Here is a 23,664-nt window from a genome sequence, read left to right as displayed (position 1 = left end):
GGCTCAGAGAACAGAAAGATAAATACTCAGACGCTGGTTCTCAATCTCAAACTCTGACTTTAGTGGTGATTAGGGCCCCTTTACCTTTGATCCATGGCGTTAGTGTTGGCCACAGACAGAGAGGCCATGGCACTGACGGCTTCCGCCTCCTCGGAGTCTCCTCGTTTGGCCTCCAGCAGGGAAAGGCCCAGCCGTGGTGAGTAGCGGTGCACCGAGCGCCAGTACTTACCTGAAAGGAGAGATAAGTAATAAAAGGCATTAAAACAGCTATTTATGAGCTTCCTGATAGTGTAACAGTGGCAGAGAAATACTTCTATTTAGTCTCATTGAGTGCATGAGTGTGTGTTAGTGTTCTGAGTTTGTGTGAATGAGGGTGAACTCACTGTGAGTGTCTAAAACCTTCTCCAGAGAGCGAACAGCGTTGGCGTTGGGCCTCTGCTCCAGGACGGCCTTCGGCAGCGGGTCCAGCTGCACAGGACGAAAACACACACATACTGTAAACACAAGTGTGGAACAGGCTGCAGTTCCAATACCTTCCACAAGGGGTTGACCTGGAGAGGATGCACCACGTAACCTCAGTTCACTCCCAGTCCATTTTCCTTGATTTGTTTCCTGGCCTCCAGATGGGGGACGCGGTGACGTAAAACCCCACTAATACCCAGTGAATCTGCCCCCGGACTATTTCATGAAACCACAAACGACTGACATTGATCATATCAAATGTGTGTGAAGAAATAACAGTCAAGATTTCTTGTCAAGGCAAATCTTCACACTGGTGCCAAAAGAGCGTTTCAAATCTTATTAGGAGAGGCGGAAAATTAAGAGCCACGTATGTGGAAGACGTGGGAGATCAAATGAGGTGATGATACATTTGCATGGGATTAGTGCAGCTTTGTTCTCAAAATAATACATAATTTATTTTTTTCTGTTTATTTGTTTTTCCGCTTCGTTGCCAACGTAGCAGATTAAACCAGGATTAAAACAGATGAAATCTCTAGTTATTAAAATGGCTTCACATCCACAGGTAGGTCGAAAATAATGGAACAGAAGCAAGAAAATGTGAGTGTGGTTTAATACGAGAAATAAGAAGCAGAGGTACAGACTCTTTGACCCGTCCGGCCCTCTTCTGCACCGAGCCTTTGATACACCATCAGGGACATGAATTAGGATTCAGATCCTGTGTGTCATCAAAGCGACCTCCTTACCTCCTGGCCGAGCAGGGCGGCCACGCAGGCCTCAGAGGCGTCGCAGATGGCGGTGAGGTCGTGACCCCCCTCCAGAGCCAGGACCACCCGGCCTCCGGCGACAGTCATCAGCTGCCTGGTCAGATAGCCGAAACCTGAGGAAAGGTTACAGGAAGGGGGTGAATTCCTGTAAATGAATCTGCTTGAATTTAAATGACAAATTTCAACCTCTGTCAGTGCCCAGTGTCTCGGTTTGTGTGGTCAGCTGCAGGAGACAGAGATAAGAGAGACAAGCACATAATCTCGTGCTCACATTTAGACGTCAAAGTGTAGCCGCCCAGGGGAGGAGGGTGTCCCTCTACGGCGTCGAAGCCAGAGGACACCAGCACGATGTCCGGAGCAAACTCATTGGCTATGGGCATCACCACGGACCTGAGAGTGGGAGGGTGGGGCGCAAAGATTATACAGAGCAACAGCAAATATTGCAATGTGAATGTAGAAGATATAAAAGTGAATAAATTGAATATCTTTGAGTTTTGAAAGGTAGTTTGGACAAATCGAGACATTTGATGGCATCACCTTGAGCTTTAGAAAACTGTGGTAGACATTTTTCACTATTTTGTAGATCAAACCATTAATTAGTTGATTGAGGAGCAATGAAAATGATTATTTCTGCAGCCTTACTAATAGAAGAGAAAGCTAACAGTGGTGAATACATGGACGCGGTCCAATTAAAACATCTCCAAATCTTTTGAATATTGTGGAAACTGAAGTGTTTCTTCACAGGTTGAGACACACTAAAGATAAATAAACCATTAAACTATTCTAAAAACTATTCTAAAAACATCTAAAGAAATAAGCTGAAAAGTGACAGGACACCACCAGCACAGATAGTATGTGTCTCCACAGCTACATCAACTTTTTAAGACTTGTACATTTGCTTCTGTTAGTTTTCTGGGTTTCCCACACTTGCACGATGCCGGTATTAAAAAGCCATGTTGTATGAAAATATTGAAAGTATAATTGGGACTAGAGCTGTAAAGACAAACTCTACTACTACTACTTTTACATCATCTGCAGGGAGGTTGGTTTGTTTGTCTGGTACCTGAAGGCAGCCAGGTACTCCACGTCTCCCATGGGTGGATCCAGGCCTCCAGTGAAGGCCACATTAACGTTGAACCCGACTCCAGGCCCACTGCCCACCTGCAGAGAGAAGCCACTCCATATTAAGTTTACTTGGGAATATTGCTGAGTATTTGCCCCCATTTTGTAGGTTCATTAAGTTTCAAATACTTCAGATAAATAAGTAATACAGTAACACAGGTTTATAGAGCTGAAAGGATCATCGATTACCACATTCAACAAGCAAAAATGGATCTTCCTCTCGAATATAGCTGTTATTTTCTTCAGGGATTGCAAATTCAATATTTCTGGATTTCACTGTTTTCTGACATTTTATTGACTGAACAATTAATCAAGTGATTGAAAATGAATCAACATGTTAATCTAATGAAATGATCATTAGCTGAAGCTACATCTATCACTACAGCACTATTAAAAATGCTTTAGTAAGAGAACAGTAGACAGTACAAATTGTTTCCTCAGCTCAGTTAAATCATCAATGATAAGCAAATCCTGCTGTAAAATGTTTCCCACAATGCACAGGGACTGTTTCACTCAGGTCTGTTAACAAGGTTACGGTCACACACGCTCACCTCGTCAGGCGCTCCGCTGCCGGGGAAGAAGTTGCCGTCGTCATAGCGATGAATAGACATGTAAAGGACGTTGGGGTCATCGTAGAAGGCTTGCTGGGTGCCGTTGCCGTGGTGAACGTCCTGAGGTTAGACAGTGAACACATGATATCATCACAAACGTTGCTGTGTGCCTTTCAAAAGCATGTCCAAGAGGAAACGGCAATAAAATCTAACTTGTTCTGTTTATGCGAAGGAGTTAAAAGTAGACTGACCCAGTCCACGATGAGGATCTTGTTGACGTTGAGTCTCTGCTGCAGCAGTTTTGCTGCGATGGCCACAGAGTTGAAGTAGCAGAAACCCCTGAAAGAGCAGCAAAGAATGAGCAAAGTTGTGAATTTCAGCTGCACCGAAGCACTTTCCTGCTTTACTTTCATGTTTTTATTCTAAAGAGGAGGAGGATATGAAAAGCATAAATACAGCAGTTTCAAAAGAGCCGACAGAATGAAGGCACTCAGTACTTTATGTGCAAATAAACTCAATGGCTTATGCAGCCTGTTCATCGCTGGTATTTGTGTATGGATGGATTAAGTGTCTCCAGCTGAGTGTGGTGCCGGCTGTGGCCTTACATGGGAGTGCTTTCCTCTGCGTGGTGTCCAGGAGGGCGGACCACAGCGAAACCATTCTGCAGAGACAGACAGGAGCGACAGGAGCCTGTTAGCCACTCAGTGTTTCCTCTGTGTTTACTAAGCAGTGGTCAACCAATGCTGAGAACACTGTCATTTAGCCAAATACACACAGAGAGGGGAGCCTCTGAATGGGACATAGTCGACATTTAGCATATTTAGCATATTTACGATGAATAAATTAATCTATCCATCAACTTTGCTGCATTTTCCTCAGCATGTGAAGTCAAGACCAACACCAAGGTCGTGCCTTTCTTTTTCCAAAACCTAGACAGGTGTGACCACGGTTACCTTCAGCTCGCCAGTAGCCACTTTGAAAACAAGCTCCACCACCGAGCCGACGGCGAGGCGAGCCGCGCTGGAGGAGTGGACCTCGTTCCAAATGGTGTCGCTGTCCACCTGCAGACACAAAACACTGTTCAGATTCAAAAAGTTACAGATATTTCATCAGCTCAGTTCAACCGACTAAAAAAGGTGCAGGTTTACGCTTGATTGGCATGAAAACTCCAACACTTTATTACTCTTCTGTGCTCCTGATGCTGACAGATTTCTAACAATGAAAGCTTTTATTTCCTACATTAAATTTAGGCCAACTGCACTGCCCAAAGACGTTTTCAGACTAGACACTGTACCCTGGAGGGAGTGTTACTTACCCCGACGCCTCCACACGGTAGCCGTACAAACATTGGAGTGATTGAACCTAATGATCAGGAAATAAACATTAAATGTTGTTAGCTGTTAGAAATTCTTAAGCTGTGAATGTGTGTGTGTGAGTGTGTGTGTGTGAGTATGTGTGTGTGTGTGTGCTTACAATCAAGTTTCTGTCGGAGAGGGTTGGTTCCGTACAGCAGGACGTGGGCTTCAGAGTGAACTGTCTGCAGCTCTTCCAGAGTGGCCTTCCTCCCACGGATACACTACACACACACACACACACACACGGAGGGACACAGCTCTCATATGCAGTTTTCACCTTGGTGTGATTTCCACTGTGGAGTTGTCTCCTCTTATTACACACCTCACACTGCGCTCTGAGTCCGGTCTCCTGCAGCCGAGACCAAATGCTCTGAATCCGGCCCGCGTGCTCCGGGTGACTGTTGGTGTTTCCACACATACACTGGTGCTTCTGCATTAGAGAGTCGTACACCAGGCCTGAGGAAACACACACAGAAACATGCACAATGACTATCACTTAAGTCAATTCATCACTAAGTGTCGTTTCCTCTTGCAAAATGGCCACAAATTCCACAGTTTCAGCTTCTTAAATGTGAGAAGGTGGCACTTTTTTTATGTTTTATGTCTGCGTAAAGTGAGTGTTTCAGAATATTGAGTTTATTTCCTGATTTCCTTATGATTAACATTTCTTCTATCATGAGATTATGAGATCATTTTTTAGTTCACACACTGTTTCTGAACACACATTAATAAGAACCGTGAATGAAACTTTCTAAATGTTACATTTCACAGCCTGATATTCTCAGTCTTTCCTACATTTCCTATGCAGTTTGGAACTGAGTGGGAGTGAAGTAGGCCAAACTGTTGTAAAAATATCTTCAACTATGGTGCATGAATGCAAAAACTGCCAAAGTATGTGGCATCTTCATGCTGATAACACTTTAACACAAAAGCAGATCAGTGGCAGGAGCTCCATTTCTTCTCAGCTCCCTTTGCCATTTGCATCGTTGTTTGAAGAGTCAGAGTCTGCGAGGAAGACAAAGTGGGCAAGAAAAGATTTTGGCAAGATCGTCTCCTCCAGCTCAATTATTACTGCTACCAGATGGAGGCCGAACCATTACACCATGCTTTGGCCAATTCACCTGCTTTTTTGGACGGAAGTTTCTCTTTTCAGGCCCCAGTGGTTTAGGGAGGAAGTGGAATTCAAAGCCAAAACTTCTCACATGAATGCTTGAGGCAGACCAGAGGAAGGCAACAATGGTGGATAAATACTACGGGCAGCTTGACAGCAGTTTAAGATTTACAGTGCAACACAGCTGCTCTGCAAGCAGAAAACAAACCCTGGAAGAGGACGGCGAGGCTGACCTGTGGTGAAGCGGGGTTTGACGGGAGGGTCGGGGGCCGGGACGCTGATCGGGAAGGAGGAAGCTGAGGCCGGAGACGACTGGGCCCTGGACAGGGGGCGGTGGCCTGGGAAGGAGATCGACAAGCCGGCGGCCTCCATGGAGGCCTGATAGTTTCTCAGCTGATGAATCCGCTGCTGCTCCAACAACAGGGCCTGCTACTCACACACACACACAACCACAGAGACACATAAACACAGAAGATGAATCCTATAGTTGCCGTGGTGAGTTGCTGCAAGGACATGTAAATGCATTAGGGGGCTAAGGGGAAGAAGATTGCTCCAACATTTTCTACATTGTAAGTACAAGCTGTGACCAAAAGATGGCAGCCAAAACAAATTTACAAACATTTCCCCCCAGAGTTTAATTCCAGAGATACTATTGGACAAAGAGCAACATTTTCACAGGCCAAAGTACAATTCTGTGTGTGTTTCTTTGAGGTGCAGCTCTCCGGGACACCCCAGGTACACCTACAAGACATCTGTGCCAACAAGAGTTGGAATCATACACTTCATATTGATTCTCTCTTCCCACGCTGTTTTACAGTTATGTACCAGCGCACATGTCTAACTTTTCACTGTCACTTTTACTTTTTACAATTTTGCCTCTGTCTGGTTCACCGTACTGTCGTCACATGACCTGTGAGGCTTTCTCTAAGCTGAGCTGGTGCCCAACACCATAATTATATAGGGGAGCGTAATCTAGTGTTTGGACTCGAGTCTTCTCCGTCCTCTACCTGTCTGAAGAGCAGCTCCTGCTCCACCTGCCGCTCCCTGTGCTGCTGCAGCGCCTCCTCCTGCAGCTCCTGCGGGTCGGGGGGCTCCTGCTTGATGGTGACCCCCGGCGGCAGAGCCCCTCCGTCCTGGTGCTCCCTCAGCTCCTCCTCCGTCTCCTCGGGGTGGCTCTGGTGCTGACGGCCCACGGGTGACTCGCTGGGTTTGGCCATCATCTGCCGGGAACACAGGGAGATAGGGGGAGGGGGGGTTGATGATGCTACGATGTGAAATTTATTTCACAATCGAACAGCAGGATGTGACAAATCCCCTCTAACGTGTGAGGCTGCATTCAGACAAACGGGCACGCTCTCCTCTGAATCAAATTCCTGGCAAATCACTCCTTTCTCTGGAGCATTCTTCTTTTAACAAGCTTAATTTGGATTACGCAGTCAGATTGGTGTCTTGCTCGTTTCAAACCTATCCGTTCTAATTGAATGTGAGGGGCCGCTCTGCCGACTGTACTCCGGGGCAAAATGTGTCTCGTCGAACAGAGACATTCCACACTCCCCGTTGTGCTGCTTTTCATCGACTCTCTCTGGGGCCTGCTGTTAACCGAGTAGTGATTCAGTTGTCTATTCATTCACTGTCACTGACATGGAGCATTCAAAATGCCATTCAAGGCCGCGGAGTACTCGCCTCCATAGAGGGAGAGAGTGTTTATGGAGACGAAGAGAACAGCGAGAAAGTGAAGTGTTTAATGGAAGTCTCAAGAAAGGGCTAAGCTACAGGTGTGTGTGTGTGAAGGGGGGGGTTGTATGTGCGTGTGTTTCCCAGAGCTGTAAGCTTCTGGGTCCCCTGGCACAGAGCTGACACAGCATTGACGTCAGAGCATTCACCACCGGCTCTCATTCACCCCCCCTCCCTCCGCTCCTCCTCCTCCTCTCCTTTGCTGTTCTTGTCTTTTTTGCGTCCAAACAAACTTCTCTCCCCTCCCCATTTTTCACCTCCTGCCTCGACCCCGCCGCCCCCCTCCTGCTCTAGTTTCCCAGAAAGCCAGTCTTTATCTGGTTCAAACTGATGTTCTGCCTTTCCCTACTGATCACACATCTTTATCTTCTATGTTGACACAAGCTTAGCTTCAGATTTATTGTACAGACATGAATGTGGCGTCAATCTTCTCCTCTAACTCTCTCTTTGAATTTGAGTCAAGGAGAGCTCTGGTTATTATTATTATTATTATATTCTCAACATCAGCAGACACTGTGAGTTTTTGTAGAGGACTGTACCCAGAGAGGTAATCACATCTTGAGTTTGAAACTCTGTAACCAAAAGATATTAAATTTTGACCAATTCATAAAGGTTTAAACTTAGAAAAAAAGCAAATCTTCTCAACCATTAAATGACCAAACTGACACCACTATTCACATTATGGAATTTAGAATAGCTCTTCACTCTCTTGTATTCTTCAACGGTGTTTGAAGTGGAGATTTTCATTTTCTTCCAGACAAAAATCCGTCCTTGGTGTGCCAGAAGCTGTTATAGAGACGTTTGTGTGAAAACCTGCCACTGGAGAGCTCTGAAACATATGGAGGGAGTGAGAGGAGAGCAGAGCAGAGCAGGGGAGGCGGAGGAGGAGGAGAGGAAATCCCTTGTTTCATCCACCCACCTCTCCTCCGGCGAGTACTCTGCTCGAATAGGTAAAGCCATCCAGAGCAGCGGCTGCTCGTCCCCCCCCCCCCCCCCCCCCCCAGCCACGACCATATAAGGCAGAGGCTTCCGCACTGTTGCCATGGCAGCGCACAGTTACCTCGCAGTCCGTGGCAACTGTCTCGGCCACAGTCACAGAGACGTGGATGCAAACATTCACACATACACTCTGCTATACGCCTTAACCCGTACCTGCCCCCGCCTACTTGCAAACAAAAATACAGTAGAGAAACATAGAGAGAGAGAGAAGCGGAGAGAAAACAGCAGAATAAAATCAAGGACTTCACACACATCCACAGTTAACACGTTATTGGCTGTTACTGGATGCCGCCTACACAAACAGCTACACTACAGCTCCTGCGCTGGCCCACGCTGGCTTATAGTTCTAATTAATTACCAGTTTATTTGAATGTGATGTCAGATCTGTGGCCCCCTCTATCACCTGCCTTAATCAGTACAGCGGGGAAACTGTTTGTATATCAATAATAATCACAATAGAGGCACATTAAAAAAGTAGGGGAAAAGAGGGAGAGTAAGCTTGGCAAAATGAAATCAAGCGTCCCTTCCCTCACCTTGTTGAGGTGGAGCTGCTGCTGCTGGAATTGCTGCTTGTGCTTCTCCAGGAACTGCTGGTGCTGCTGCTGGACCACCAGCTGCTGCAGGGCCAGGGCCTGGGCGTGAGCCTGTGCGGCGCTCCCTTGGGGCAGAGGGGCCGACTGGGTCCGCCCCAGGGGCCGGTGCTGCCGCTGCAGCTTGGCCATGGATGCTGCTGACGACATAGACAGGCCGCTTACACCTTGGACACAAACGGGGGAAGACTTTAGTTTACGGGAGGAGGTGAAACCCAAGAGCACAGAGTGTAAAGTCACATCCATTAGGAGGACGTTCCTCATGAGCTGTCTGGGAGAGAGCTCACTTCTCAAGAAAGCAGGCACAGAGAGTGTATTGTTTCAGTGCGAGCTTGATGCTGTATGTTCTATTAAGACACAAAGACTTTCATTTTCTGCATTTCGTCTGTACCATACAGTGACAGCACTGTTTACAACCAGTGAAACCTGCGATTCCCACAGCATTTTCATCTGCCAGTGGCTTTGTTGACAAGTAAACTACCAGGATATTTTATTCAGTGATGTTCCATTCTTCAAACGTTTGTAATGAAATCATACTTAGACTGTCTTAGACTTAGACTGTTGTTACACAACAGCAACTTTTCACTGTGATTGAAACAGTATAACCAGCGCACACAGTAATCGTGATCATTTCTGATTAGAGATTGTCCTGGATCTGATCAGCCTCTGCCAAACCAAGGTGGTGCACACCACACTTTTGGTCACGCAGCTGTTAAGTGCTTAACGGTGAGTGTTTTGGTGGTGACTTGACTTGCTGGCACACCAAAAACCTGAACCTTATTAAGTATTTAGACTAGGTGTCATAATGATGCATGGGTCTGAGTCTGCAAGGCCTATTTTGGTGGCTACTTTGAAGAAATGTGACATTTCCAGAACAGCAGCCATGTTTTTTCAGATTGAAAATTTGAAGCAAAGACGAATGACAGTTTTATTCGTTTCTGTATTAAATTGAAAAGCTGCACAAGCTACTTACAAAGACTTAAAGGATAAATCTATTATTTTAAACCTGTTTTCTAAACCTATTTTTACATATTCTGGGTTTGAAATGACTGGTGGGTACAAAAATGTTTGGAATTGATCCATTAAATTGCCACAGGTGGCGATTTAATGGGATCCATTACATGATGTTGTCAATCACTTTGAATAGCAAACACATTTAGAAGACGTACTTTGATCAGGCTCAGTTGCCCCAGAGGATTACATTGCAGTCATTGCAGCTAGCTGATGCAAACAACTGGACCAGATCCAAAGCTTTTTGTACCTTCTAGTCATTTCAAACTGAATTTTTGTGTTAAATAAGGCCCAGTTTCAAAAATACCAAAGTTTAAAAACTCAAACAAAAGTCTTTGTAAGCCTCGTCAGACCACAGTGAGTCACAGATGAAGACCCTGACCTTTTGGTGAAAGCTGCATTAATGAGACTTGAGGGTAAATTCCTGAACTACAAGATAAATATACGATGTGTTCACATCATCGAATGAATCCTTGATTTCACTCTTTTTGGTGTTGGACCTAAGATTAGTCAGCAGATGTATTTGTGAACCCAATAAAAACTACCATCTGTGCTGCCATACTGCGATTCTCCTATTGTGATGATACGAGCTGGGAAAAGTGGTTTGCAGTGTATCATCCGGGTGAGGGAAGCAAGAGAAACAGACATGACTGAGCCTGGGGAATGATTTGAGAAGCTTGATTACTGCAAAAATATCTGAGAAAATGACCCGACTAGCAGAGTGTTTTCAGACAGTTCCTGAAAAAGCTCGCTGATGAAAAGCTATGATAGGTTAGAGGGGAACAGCAGCAAATATCTGATGGCTAAAAACCAGACTTTTTTTATTGTATGAATTATTTTATCTGGGCTGTAAAAATTCACCCTCTGCTGCTGGCCTGCGTGTGGGTGTGCACACGTCCTTGTGCTTGGGTACACACACACACACACACACACACACATTCGTCTGTATGTGCGTCATTGCTCATTCACTGCTAATGCCTCACTGAAAATAGCAGCAAAATGGTAGTCAATGAATGAGCTGATGGGAAAGGGCGCACAATGAAACCATGTCACACTCTCATAGCACACGCTGATACATGAAAGGAGCTCATTAGTTTGAGCAAATGAATGGACGTCTGTCAGTGTGAGGGAGCACACAGTGTACCACGGACACACATCTCTGTGAGTGTGGTGATAGTTTTTCTTTTTTTGTGTGTTGCCAGAGCTTTTCAGATGCAAACCGAATAATGCTTTAACTTCTAGTCAGTCATATTTGATGATTTGTTGTCATTAAAATCAATTTAGCCAAAAAAAATGCTCAGATACTCAAACATAGAGCTGCCATCATTACTAGCTTTGTAAAACTTCCATTACTGCTCCTACCGGTCACCAGGGGGCTCTGTGCCGGGCTCTGCTCCATGAGCACCATGTGTTGAAGCAGTGGGCTGTGCGCTCCGTGTGCGCCGGTCCCCGCTCCGGCCTCGGCCAGGTAGGGGGTCAAGTGGCCACCGGAGAGGAAGGGAGGGCTGAGGGAGAGGGCCGGCTGCAGACCTCCATCCTGCTGGGCTGACGTCACCTGGAGAAGAAGGAGAGCAGCACAGGGTGAGGGCTAATTCTGAAGAAATGTCACAGACAGTACACTCTAAAGAAATTCAGAGATAAATAGGTGTCAGTTCTGGGAGTAATTTTGCCTGTGTGGTAGCAGTTTTCTCCTTACATTGGAAGCAGCAGTGGCCGTGGCAGTGGCGGGCAGCCCCAGGGTGATGTTGGGTAAGGATGGTGAAGTGTAGAGGGACAGCTGGTTAACAGAGCCCCGCTCAGCGCCGCTGCACAGCCTCTGGGCCAGAGACACCTGGGAAGCACATTTAAATGATTTATCTATGTTTGCATCATGAAAAAAGAACAGCACCACAAACAGTCGAGCAGCACATGTCCACACTATGGAAAGCACTACATTTGCAGCATACTGGCGATATGAAATCGTCACGGCCACAAGCCTCCTCCACACTGCCTGAGTGCCTCTAATGGCTGCCACAAATAGCATCTTGCCAGCTCCTTGGCTGTCTTCCTCCTCTGCAGACCCATCAACTGAAGATCCCTCATTCAGAGCCTTTGTACATGCTATAGGCTGCTAAGTTTAAAAGCTAATGACTAGCACCTGTAGCTCAGCACCCACACAAAGCAGCAGAGCTACTCTGACGCTGCAGTATTTGGTTAGAATTTATATTTCACTTAGAATTTGTGCCTATTAAGGTTCATCTCATACAGACTTTTGAACTGAGGCTGTCTACAGCTCATGCTGTGTGGTGAAAGTTGCGAATAATTACAAGTCTAAAAGACAAAAAAAAAAGCAAATCCTTACGAGCAGCAGCTCTCAGGTTCAGGGTTAGAGGGTTATAGAGCCACTAAGACTTAAAGGTTAACCATAGAAAGTGTACAAAAAATAACATTACAATAACAACAAGCTTGACTATATCAGCAAATTCATATATCGGCCTCAGTGAGTGTGTGTGTGTGTGTGTGTGTGTTACCTCCGTGTTGTTGGAGACTGACACAGTGATGCCGTTCTCATTGGGGATGTTGTTGGAGCTGTTATTCGGGGAGCTCGGGCCTGAGCCGGGGGCGCTGCTACACGCAGAGTCTGAAACACACACGAGTCAAATACATTTAAGGAAATACAGCAGCTTGGAATACAACACCAGACAGCTGTACAGTATGTGTGTGTGTGTGTCTGTGCGTGGCTCACCTGCCATGTCGAGTGAGCGTTTCTTGGCGGTTGTGATGGGGCTGTCTCGGCGACGCAGCAGCGGGCTGCTCCTCCGCTCGCTTACCTTCTGCTTCAGCCTGGAGCGCAGCTTCAGGTTAGGCTCCGAGGCTGAGAGACGGACGGAGAGACAAACCAAACATTCATTCATTCATGTTTTTGAATGCAAACTGCAACAGTTCATGGTGGAGTAAACAGAAAGGTGCACTTTTTATTGGTGCAACATTTTTCCACTTCAGCAAAGTAAAACTACGAATGGTATTAAACATTTTTTCTCAATTCTGGGATTTCCTTTATGGAAATAATTGGTTTTGAGATCTCATCTCCAACAAAGCTAAACGTAGTCTCACCTAATGAGTGTTAATTAGGAGCCACACCTGTGCCTTTATCTGTTTTATATAAAAGATTGTATCACTGCTTCTTGTTGCAGCCTGAAGGTCAAAAGCTGCTGTTATTTGTGTGAATAAAACCTTCAGAATTCAGGTTTACTCTCATGCACAGCAGCTTGAACTGCAGTGGGCCATTTCAACTATGAAACTACAACACTGCCATCTCAGAGGCCGACACCCCTGTCAAGCCTCCTCAATGTTAAACAGCAGCTTTGGACAAATCAATCAGAAGGGTGGGAGAGTTACCTGAGCTACAGTCTCACAGGCTTTCAGCTTAAACTGAGAGCTCTACACATTGATCTGTCATGGAGCGCCTTCCACAGAGCTGCTCTGTTATGAAACCTGTTTGGTAGACAAACTGTTACATGCTGTTATTCATTTACTGTACAATTCCTCCTGCCTATTTAAATGCTTTCTGAACCTGCCAAATTCTGATCCATTTTCCCAACAACATTGCAGCTAAAAAGCAATTAGCTCCAATTTGGGAGCCATGTCTGATTGCCTAAAGGTCTTTTTGTCTTTTGTGTTCACTGTCACAGGCTTGCGAATGGAGACAGGGAGAAGGGAACGGCATGTCACCTTGGCTCCAGCTATGGAGGCTAATGCTCTGTTTACTCTGCCCTGCCAATCAGCGGCCTCGAATAATTTCCCTATTCATTATCCAATTTTTAATCATCAAAGGAGAGCCAAATCCAAATGTGGTGCACCACTAACTCTGATTATGAGACCACCAGATTAATCTGCTACTATATTTCTTACTTTAAACTGAGAGTCCAGATACAAACGCTGCTTTACCTGGAGCAAACTTCCCTGAGAAAATCCTTTGGGGAAACATTCATCAAAAATTGACTCGTAGCTGCTCACAGTGTCAGGTAAAAATAAATGTGTGGAAAAGAGTGAAGTGTGAACTATGAGGTGTGAAGGTACAGTAGCACAAAGTGGGAGGCAAAGCTCCGTCCAGATGGACTCAAACCAATTAATGGTGACGGGAGTTTGTGGAGCCAGTTTACTACAAATCAGGATTTCACTGTCACTCAATTTAAATGTCACATCTTTGGACTAGCTGTAATGGACAGTTCTGCCCACCGAAGCCAACGCACTAAATATTTTGTCAAAATTAAGTTAAAGATCTGACTTTTTGACATCTGATTTTACCAAATAAAAAGTATTATGGTATTAAAAAGTGTCATTTGTGAATGAAAATTAATCTTAAATTGACAAATAACAAATAACAGTGACTGAACTCCACAGCTAGCTTCAGCTTTTTCCAAACTTTTTCTAATCTGTTTTCCATGATTACAAAATCATTTTTGATGCTTCAACATTGAATTGAGTTTATTATTAATAAGAAATTAATTGTGGAACATCACTAGAGAAAAACTAACACAGAGAGGTCCAGCTACAAGTGAACTAAAGTAGCTTTGATGCAACTTAGAGTACAATATCTGTTACTGTTTAACAAATACTTGTTATTCTTTGTGAGGAATATTCAACCTGAAAAGCATAAAATTTAAATTTTACAATTTATATAGCTGTTACACGTCTTTAAGTAGCCTTCAGACTTCAAACCCTTTTTCTTAACTTCTTACATTCAAGTTTTTATATGAAGAATTAGTTCACTGTCTGACTCGCTCCAAATTATTCCTCTATGAATTCAAAAGAAACCCAACTTTCTAAATTGATTTTGCTTTAATATTTTGAAGAAACGTATATATGTTTGGTCACGATCAAAGCTGAATATCAAGATCCTAACCTTGCTATCACAACACTAATGACCCCTGACAGGACTTATTTTCCCAGGATTTAATCTGAGGACAGTGTCTGTCAGAGAGAAAAAACTAAGCAAAGGGGCTGCCCTTGAAAGCAGGACAGTAATTAGCCTGTTGCGGCAGAGTGATTAGGTTTCTGGTTCCTACTTTACCAGAGTGAAAACAAATTCTAAAAGGCAAATTATTATGACAGCACCCCAAGATAATCACAGCAAGTGGAATGGATGGGCAAAATATTAATACTTGTGAAAAGAGTTTTTCTCTGCTCTTTGAGAGGACTAAGGATAAAAACAACACAATGTGGTGCTTTCAGGAATGCAACAACTAAGATACGAAAAACATCAGGCATCAATCACATCCTCGAAGGATGATGGAAGTGAGCCTCGGATCCATCCTAATTCTCTGAGCTTTGGAAAACACTGCATAGAATTATTTCCATTTTGCTAGATTAATTACCTCATTTCAAGGCAAGTAAGACTACATGACTTGCATTGGTATTATTCAAGTTCATAATTGGAAATCATACCTAGCCTTGACATGACTGCTTCATAAAAAATGAAAGACTTCATTATAGGCTTTGGGGAAGCATGAGCACATACAATCACGCGTGATATCACTGCACAGATGGTGCATTGTCGTCTTGTTAAGAGGGGCCTCACATCAGAGGTGAAAGGCTATGTACGTGAGTGACATCCAGTATTCAAACAGCCACATTGTATTAATGGGGGAGCTGTTCACTCTGGTTTTCAACAGACTCCATGGACTGTACAGTTCTGTACAGTACTAGTCTGCCTATGTTCTATTGTATCCATGTGAAGGACGGGATGCCCCAGTTAAGCTACAAAAACACATTTGCTCATCAGTGAAAAGACAGGAACAGCATGCCTTGCTCTACCTCTATCAAAGAGCACACAGAGTCAGGGGGCCTGAAACTTTCCCACCCAATCTATATCTTTCTGAGGCATTCATGTGTATGTGAGGACAAGCTCCAGACAAGACGCATTGTATGTTTGTGTGATGCTCCACCACCCCTAAATGTGTCCTGCAATAATGATTTTAAAGACTTCCATTTTGGCTGAGGCTCAAAGTTTCAGGGAGCAACTCTTGTCACGCAAACCCTTTTTCCAGATGATCGCTGGTTAGTGACGCTGAAAATGGGGTTGTCATCTTCACCCACGTCATTTCCACTTCTACCAGTCCCTGTAAGCTATATCAACTTCTATAAATATTTAAATTATGACAAGTTTTCTATAATTTATCATTTTTGACCATTTTACAACAACTTTGTGTTCGACCTTCTGGATGTGTAGAAGAACAAGGGACATTAATTAACATCAGATCCTGACCAATCCTGTCGGCATGTCTGGAGATTTAAACTGCTGCTGTGCCTTGTTCGTAAATGTGCAAAGCATCTCTCTCAACAGGAAGACACACTTAACGTTTCACCCACCTGCAACCCAGCCACTATCAAGAATATTACAACCCGATCTACACATTAACTGTGCTACCCACGCATATGGCTACAATCTGCGCATCACAAGTTGACACCTGCACCTCCCAGAGCCAAGTTGTCCAACTGTGCAAGGTTCCACGCACCAGCTGAGCTAACTGCAGTTACCTACCGTTGGGTACAGTAATAGCTCAGTCTAGTCAATATTGTCAGGCTGGGGCACCACAAAAGTGGTGATAACAGTGTGAGGGATGAAGTAGTCAGTGCCACATACACCTCATATATTTCCAGTAACCCATCCCAGGAAATAGCTCCATTGTCCCTGTCATTGGTATGTATTAAGAGTATCATAAGGGCGTTCAAGTTATAACACATTTACATGAAATCATCCCCATTTTTGAGATTACTGATGGTCTGCATCAATACTGTATTAAGTAATAACACAATGAATGTTAATCTGTTTAAGAGTATAAGTTGCACTTCATTTCTAATGGTAAAAGGCTACATGGGAGATGCACAGAAGAGCGCTGTTGCTTCCTTTGACTGTTGCTGGGAGCCCTGGGTGCCAGTCCTTTACTTTATGGCCAGGCGGTGATATAAAAGAGCCTCTAACCTCTCCTGAGCTGGCATTACCATAAGTAAACCCCGCAAAGCACGTCATCACTGTGGGCAAATATCAGGGTGGCGCAGGTTCTCTCCTCTCTCAACAGCCAAGCACAAACCTCAGCCTTATAGAAATCAAGGGACAAACTGACACTCCAGGGACAATCTTTTCACTCCTCGCCATCTCTCCCTACATGGAGCAAATTTTCAGGAATGTGGCATCATCCAGCCACTTGCTGGATTTAGTTTAAATACTGCTTGCCAGCTCCCATGATCTTTGCTCTCATCTTCTACTGCTTTTAAAAAGAAACCAACACTCCCTCCATCCTTCACCTCAAATATTTTTCTCGACAAGAAAAAAAGTGTCTTGAGGTCTTTTAAATGGTCAGTGAAACCACCGAAAGCTTCTCCACTCTCATCTTTCTCTCTCCATCTTCCTGGTTACCGCTGTTCTTTCTCTATTCATCATTTTTCCTCCCTCCATATTCACTTGTCTACTTCTCATCTTTTCTTCCTCTCTTCCTCCTTCCCTTCTTCTTCTCCTCTTCCAGTGTGGAATGTGGATGTGTGGGCCAGTGTCAACTGTGGTCTATCTGCTGTTGTAGCCAGCAGCCCAAAGGCTCAGAGTCAACAGGGCTGGAGCGCTGGCTGTAGCCGCCTGCCGCTGCGCTAAGTGAATAATTGCACTGTAAGACGACCGCTGCTTCACAGCTACACCACCACACACACCACTCGCACTTTACACACACACACAAAGCTGTACACATACACACACCTGACAAAAAACACTCTGCAAACAGCTGGTTTTACTCTGTAAAGGCTTCTGTACTTTGAGCACTAAAGCCTGAGGAACATTTTTCCAGTGCTGTCTGCGCTCAGTTCATTTCTTGGAAAATACAACAAATAATTATATGTCACATGGCTGGTCATAAATACAAGTTAAAAGTGATCTATTCTTAGTGAAGCTTCTGATTTGACAAATTGCTGAAAAAGTTCAACTTAAAAAACTACCCAAAAATTCATGAACTCCAGTTGGACATAAAATTGGCTGAAATGTGTCAGATGTGTTTTTAAAAACTAGCCCAAAGAGATCAGTTGATTTCTTACATAGCACAACAAATAATGAGTTAAATGGCTGAACACAAAACATAAATAAAGGTTTGTGTGTCTTGAAAAACCACTAAAATATTTCCTTTTTGTATTATAAACCCAAAAGAAGCAGATTCATTTGTTTTAGGCCCAACGGATTTATCAGCATTTCACATCAAAAAATGATTGGACGTCCAAGATTTGACAACTCTAAGGCAGGTTATGAGTGAGTAATCAGAGGAGAGGTCTGATGGGTTTACTGTGTGTGTACTATCAGTGTAACAGTGAAAACAAATATTGCATTTGTGAATTACTCGACCCAGAGCTATCATGCAGATTAAAAACAATAAAGGGCCAAGTACAGAGCCCTGGGGAACCCCAAAAGTAATTGTTGCGCTGCTAGAGGAGATGTTTTCCTCTGACACAGCTCTCAAATAGTATCTGTCAGAACCAGTTAGTTTTAATAAACAATTATCAAACAAGCAAAATGTAGCAGAAACGCCTGACAGCACAACAGCAAACAGTTCTGCCAAATGACACTGAGCAAACAACTATAAATCTCAAAGGATCTCAGCTGAATATAAACTGCCCTCTCTAAACTCTTGGCAGGAAAGAGCAATTTTGATATAAATTTGTAATTATTAACATCAATAGTAAGATCATGTTTCTTAAGAAGCTGAAGAACAACAGCTGATTTAAAACAACCCCTGAGGATGAGGAACTGTTAAAAACTAATAAAACGTCAGGTGCTAAAATGGTGAAAACCTCTCTCACTCTACTGAACTCTTGAACCACCTACGCTTACACTCTAACATTCTCATCTGGGGGATGCTGGGAAACCCTGACAGCCTAATATGGATGTGATTAATGATGCAGAGCTCTGATACCATCTAAATTATGCTAGACGTGAGGTTGCATAGCAGGTACTGGACGTTACAGTTGAAAGTGTCTGCATTGCCAAAACTAAGTGTGTCAGCGTGTGTGTGTGTGTGTGTGTGTGTGTGTGTGTGATGTACCAGTCTTTCGCAGTGGGAAGTCGTCCCTGGGGTTGTAAACACCCAGCACAGGGTGGTTGTAGGTGGACATGCCAGTCTGTGGAGGCGAGCTCTGGTCCAGAGAGCTGTGCTGCGTTTTGCTAGAGAACAAAAACACAAACACGTACAATGTTAAAGGTGCCACCAAGATCACAAAATCATGTGACATAAGGACAAACACTCATAACTCAACGGACATGTAACTGAATGAGTAAGCCGAACAAAGTAACTAACTTCATGGCTGTCAAAGATCTGTATGATTAACGCATCATGCAAATCCTTTGGCAAGGCCCGCAGACATGTACTGCCATCTGTTCACTGCCTACAGAATAAGGTGGTGTTTGTGGGCAAAGTTAAGCCGAGTTGGCTTCGGACTAAATGCATGTTCCTGACAAGCGGATGTACACACTCATCTCTCCCAAATCTGAGGGGGCCGATGAGTCCAATGAGTGGAGAAAATGTACATTAGGTAAAGTAAAGACAGGCCGAAATAGAAAGAGAAAGTTTGTATTGCTTTGAGCTGTGTGAAAGTAAATGCTTGTGGGTGTTTTATTGGGTCACACATCAAGATTATGTAACATTATTTATTTGGTTATGTATTTGCATTTTATGGTGTCAGTGCTTTTATGCTGCCAAAATGAAATACATAATCATGGAGGAAATGATGTCCAGCTCTCAACTACAATGTTGAAATATTTTGGGGATGCATCAGGTTTTGTTATGAACCAGTACTTGTGCAGGCACAATTTTGTGGCACTTTACATGACTATTTCAATTTTGCTAAGCCATACAACTATATATTTAACCCTTTAACGCCAAATGTATCATATTTGATACATGAGTTTTTGAGACCTCTACATCATCAGTGTGATATTTTTTGGTTTTTTGTATCTTATCTGTGTTTTATATGTTTTTGTTTGTTTAAGATGACCAAACTGTGAGCAATAAATTGCACAAAAATGCAGGATGGAGCAAAAACAATACAAATTAAGACTTTTTAAACTTAATTTTTTTTTTTTGTAATTCGTCAGAACACTCCAGTTTCAAAGAAATTTGAATTTTCTGGCAAGTTTTTCATGGTTCAGGCATTAAAGGGTTAACTGTATTTCAGTGGATATTTTTTTTGCATATTATACTACATACAAAACATAAAATCAGCTTCTAAAACATTTAAAGTGCATTAAATCTGACAGTGTTGCAAGATTATTTCAATGTCGTCAATGCCATTAGAAAGCAGTATAAATACAAATTCAGGTAACTTCTAACTTCCATCTTTCATTCAAAAACTGCAAAAGTAGGAAATAACATTGATGACTGGGAGAGTCACAACAGATTTTACCATGAATGTATTTGCATATTAAATTTGTTGGCTTGCATTAGCATGTTTTCAGTCATGCAAAGAATACACAGTATCTGGCAAGTACCAGAGTGAACAAAGAGGAAACAGCTAATGTACACACCTGCAAAGGGCTCCAGAGATGCTACAATAAACATTCAAGGCCGAGTCTTCACTGTTAGAGCCCCTATCATCAGGTTCCAATATCCTGCTCTCACGTGTATGTGTGTGAGAGTGCATGTGTATTCGCATCTGTGTTTTATAACCCTGCTCGATCCATCTCTCAGTCAGGCGCATACAGCGTGGCAGGTGAGGAAGAGGAGAAGCTCGGTGACAAATTAAGACGGAATCCAATGCATTATTCATCTGCTGTCAGAGAGAGAATTACCATCCAAACTTATAAGGATCTGCACTTAGCTGCTACTTTATTCCGCTGCTTACAATCATTACAGGAATTTGGTATATAAATGTATTCAAATTGTTTTCCGGCATGCAAACTGACAGGAGTGGTAGCGATTTATCAACATGAGGCAGGTGATGATGTCAAAACATGCCATGAAGCTTCTCTTTTACTGTTTAATGCAAGCCACTACCTGATTTAGCTGTACTCTTTGATAACGGCCATCAAATAAAAGCCTGGGGGGATTCTGTCTACAGACAAGCTGCAGGGCTTTTAATCTGACACAGATACAGGAGTAAAAATATATATATACATATATGTGTGTGACATACTCTACAGGTATAAACATGGAAACTGTAGTGACAGGTCTAATGTTGCTGGTGTGAAGCCAATATGACTATCAACACCTCATTTTCACCATCTATTTTTGCAGTGAACTGCATGTGTCACAGAAAAAGCAGGAGAGCCACTGACTCTGTACATGTGCCGCAGCCAAACCTCACGTTAGCCGCTCACGCAGGCTGTGCGACTGCCTTAACATGGGTGCCAAAATAAAAGCCAACAAGTTTCACAACCCACACGCACTGCTCTGAAGGCAGCGTGGCCCAGGCCCTACTCTCCTTTTCTGTCTGTGTATTCCAACAATAAGTGTTCCTCACCGGTACCAGTACGGAGCGTCGTTGGGGACGCCTCCTTGGTTGAGGCTCCGCTGGGCCAGTGCCTTCTTCTTGTTCAGGACAAATTCCTGGAGCCGCATCTTCACCTCAGTGCTGGCCACGGCACCTACGGAGTGAAGATATACTGTAAGCCAGATGGCATAATTGTACAAAAACACATTTACAGATTCTATTCTCTATATTTTTAATCAGAAATGGCCACAACAACTTGAGTGACTCCCTTGCTGCTCTGTGAAAAAGTATCATGGGCATGTGGTCAAGCAGCAATGATTCAAATGTCTCACATTTCATTTTCAACTCAACATCCACTAATTTGTCCTCAGGTAGTCTAAAAGTATATCACAGACTGTGTATTCTGTATTTGTTCAAGCTCTTCTTTACACTATATGATGAAGTGAAATGGAAATCGTTCAGCGTCTTAAACCCACCTGGTTGCTCTGAATTTGCCATAATCTCACATTTGAGATGACTAATTATGGAAATCTGAACAGATATGACTTGAAAAAAAGACAAACCGACCATTCAGAGTTTAGTTGTTAAGTTAAATGTCCTATTGTGTCTTCCAAGCTTAATAAGTCCAGTACAATATCAGGTGCTGCCTGATATCTGGAGCTGAAGCAATTAGTTCATTCATCCAATACTTGACTGGATTCAGCTGAAGTTTCAGCTTGTCCAGAGGGGGAAAACTGGTGCTTTTCTCGGTTTTATTTTATTTATTTATTATTATAAATGAATTGCAATTAATATTGAATTAATATGAGGAGTTCCCGTTGGGCTGTGAGATGGACATTTTTCACTATTCACTGTTCTGACATTTTTGAGACAAAACAATCAATCAATAAATTAATTAAAAATTTAAAAAAAAAAAAAAAGTTAGCATATTAACTGATAATGCCTGACCATCACAGCTAGGGGTGTGGGATTTTTAAATGAGAATGTGGGGAAAGTAAATGAAATCAACGCAAAATGCAGAGAAAATCGTGCAAATAGTGCTCTTGCACAGGCACATGTGAGAGTGACCACACAGAGCAATCCCTCTCTCTCACGGATGCAGCCTCGAACTGCAACCGCTTTCCATATAGTGTTTAAACTGCTCTCAAGGACTCCTGTCCACTTGATTTCAATGAACTGTTGAGAGACATCCAGCAGGCAGCGGTAATAACCCCAGCCAAGGCCACCGGCTAACACAGCTCGCTTACCACGGTAAACACACAGGTTCTCCAAGTAAAATGGAAATACACAAAGACATGCAAACACACACTGGCATGCACAAACACTGTGAATACTGATCTCAACGGCCCTGTCAACCTTGCTACGTTCTGAATCAAAACTTCTTGCAAAGCATTTCAGTGACCAAATACAGCAAAGTGAACTCTTTGTCCATCACCCACGGCGGTGCAGGAGTCCTAAAACATTCACTAATACACTCAGACAGGTAATTTCAGGTTTTAAATGTGGTCACGGTCACAGTGCAATTTACAAATGACTGTTTGGACAAAGTATTTATTTGCTGTGATAGCAACACTATTTAATATACTAAAAGTAAAATATAATCTTTCATAAACACATCCACATAAGATAGACAGCAAAACAAAGAAAGTATCCCCTACAAACCCCCAACCAACAGCCCTGGTTTGGTCAGACATCTTTTCTTGTTGGAAGAATTTAGTAAAGAACTCCAGAGAAACCGTGCAATATCTCTTACAGTTCCCCAACAACCGCTATTCTCATTGTTTTCCTTCCTCCACAGTTTGTTGCAGCCCTTTGTGTGGCCATGTGTGAATACATGTCGTGTGGAAGGTGAGAGAAAACAAAAAAAAAGTATGAATTAGGTGTCAGACTTGAGCTGCATTTTCCACTAGAAATGTGGTTTTGTGTGATTTTTCTACTTAAAATATGTTAGACTATCAGAAAAGTGGGAGAAAACACAGGTTGGAGCTGCTTCACAGGATTTAAAGGACAGTGCTTTTCAATCTCGTCTGCAACTTACTCTCTTGTCCCCTCTCCTTGTTCTTCAGTAGCAGCAGTTTCTGCTCCCTCTGCTGTTTCTCCAGCTCCTGCTCCAGACGGTGGTTCTCCATCTTCCTCTGGTGCTCCAGCAGCTCCTGCTGGTGCTTCAACGCCAGAAGCTCTTGTTGCTGCTGTAGGGAGAAACATCAGAATCATCACATTCAAGAGACTGTGTGGAAGACAATTGTTTGATAAACGCTTGAAAATCTAATGTTCCCAACAGAGGTGAGAAGATATTTAAACTTTTAGGAGCTATTTGCCACTTGTTAAAGCCCTCTGAGCAGCACGATAAGATACAGCAACTTCATATTTTCTGTTCTAAAAGTAATCACTTTATGACTTTCTCGGCTTTCAGCATCTATTTACGTTTTAGTCCTGGTCTACTTCATTTGACATCTGAAATAATTAAGTCCGACAGCTGTTTGAAGCAATAAAATAAAACCATTGCAATTCTGTAAAAACCTC

General features: G+C 43.3%; 1 protein-coding gene across 2 annotated transcripts in view; it reads right to left on the bottom strand.

The window, feature by feature from the left end:
• LOC139223525 (histone deacetylase 4-like) overlaps window positions 1-23,664 on the bottom strand; it is a 51,475-nt gene that overhangs the window by 3,838 nt on the left and 23,973 nt on the right. For both annotated transcript variants that reach the window (XM_070855458.1, XM_070855457.1), the window contains 22 exons: window positions 23,180-23,330; window positions 21,172-21,295; window positions 18,759-18,877; window positions 12,425-12,553; window positions 12,210-12,319; window positions 11,396-11,530; window positions 11,062-11,254; window positions 8,632-8,855; window positions 6,373-6,585; window positions 5,599-5,794; window positions 4,577-4,710; window positions 4,373-4,475; window positions 4,215-4,261; window positions 3,853-3,960; window positions 3,505-3,560; window positions 3,151-3,238; window positions 2,900-3,019; window positions 2,290-2,387; window positions 1,498-1,616; window positions 1,206-1,339; window positions 384-468; window positions 85-229 (listed from right to left, as the gene is read on the bottom strand). In XM_070855458.1, the coding sequence (XP_070711559.1) occupies window positions 85-229; window positions 384-468; window positions 1,206-1,339; window positions 1,498-1,616; window positions 2,290-2,387; window positions 2,900-3,019; window positions 3,151-3,238; window positions 3,505-3,560; window positions 3,853-3,960; window positions 4,215-4,261; window positions 4,373-4,475; window positions 4,577-4,710; window positions 5,599-5,794; window positions 6,373-6,585; window positions 8,632-8,855; window positions 11,062-11,254; window positions 11,396-11,530; window positions 12,210-12,319; window positions 12,425-12,553; window positions 18,759-18,877; window positions 21,172-21,295; window positions 23,180-23,330 (2,831 nt within the window). The remainder of the gene's footprint in view (window positions 1-84; window positions 230-383; window positions 469-1,205; window positions 1,340-1,497; window positions 1,617-2,289; window positions 2,388-2,899; window positions 3,020-3,150; window positions 3,239-3,504; window positions 3,561-3,852; window positions 3,961-4,214; window positions 4,262-4,372; window positions 4,476-4,576; window positions 4,711-5,598; window positions 5,795-6,372; window positions 6,586-8,631; window positions 8,856-11,061; window positions 11,255-11,395; window positions 11,531-12,209; window positions 12,320-12,424; window positions 12,554-18,758; window positions 18,878-21,171; window positions 21,296-23,179; window positions 23,331-23,664) is intronic.

Source organism: Pempheris klunzingeri, chromosome 24 (genome assembly GCF_042242105.1).
Source record: "Pempheris klunzingeri isolate RE-2024b chromosome 24, fPemKlu1.hap1, whole genome shotgun sequence".
Taxonomy (NCBI): domain Eukaryota; kingdom Metazoa; phylum Chordata; class Actinopteri; order Acropomatiformes; family Pempheridae; genus Pempheris; species Pempheris klunzingeri.
The sequence above is the reverse complement of the archived record's forward strand: the minus strand, read 5'-3'. Positions and strand labels throughout refer to the sequence as shown.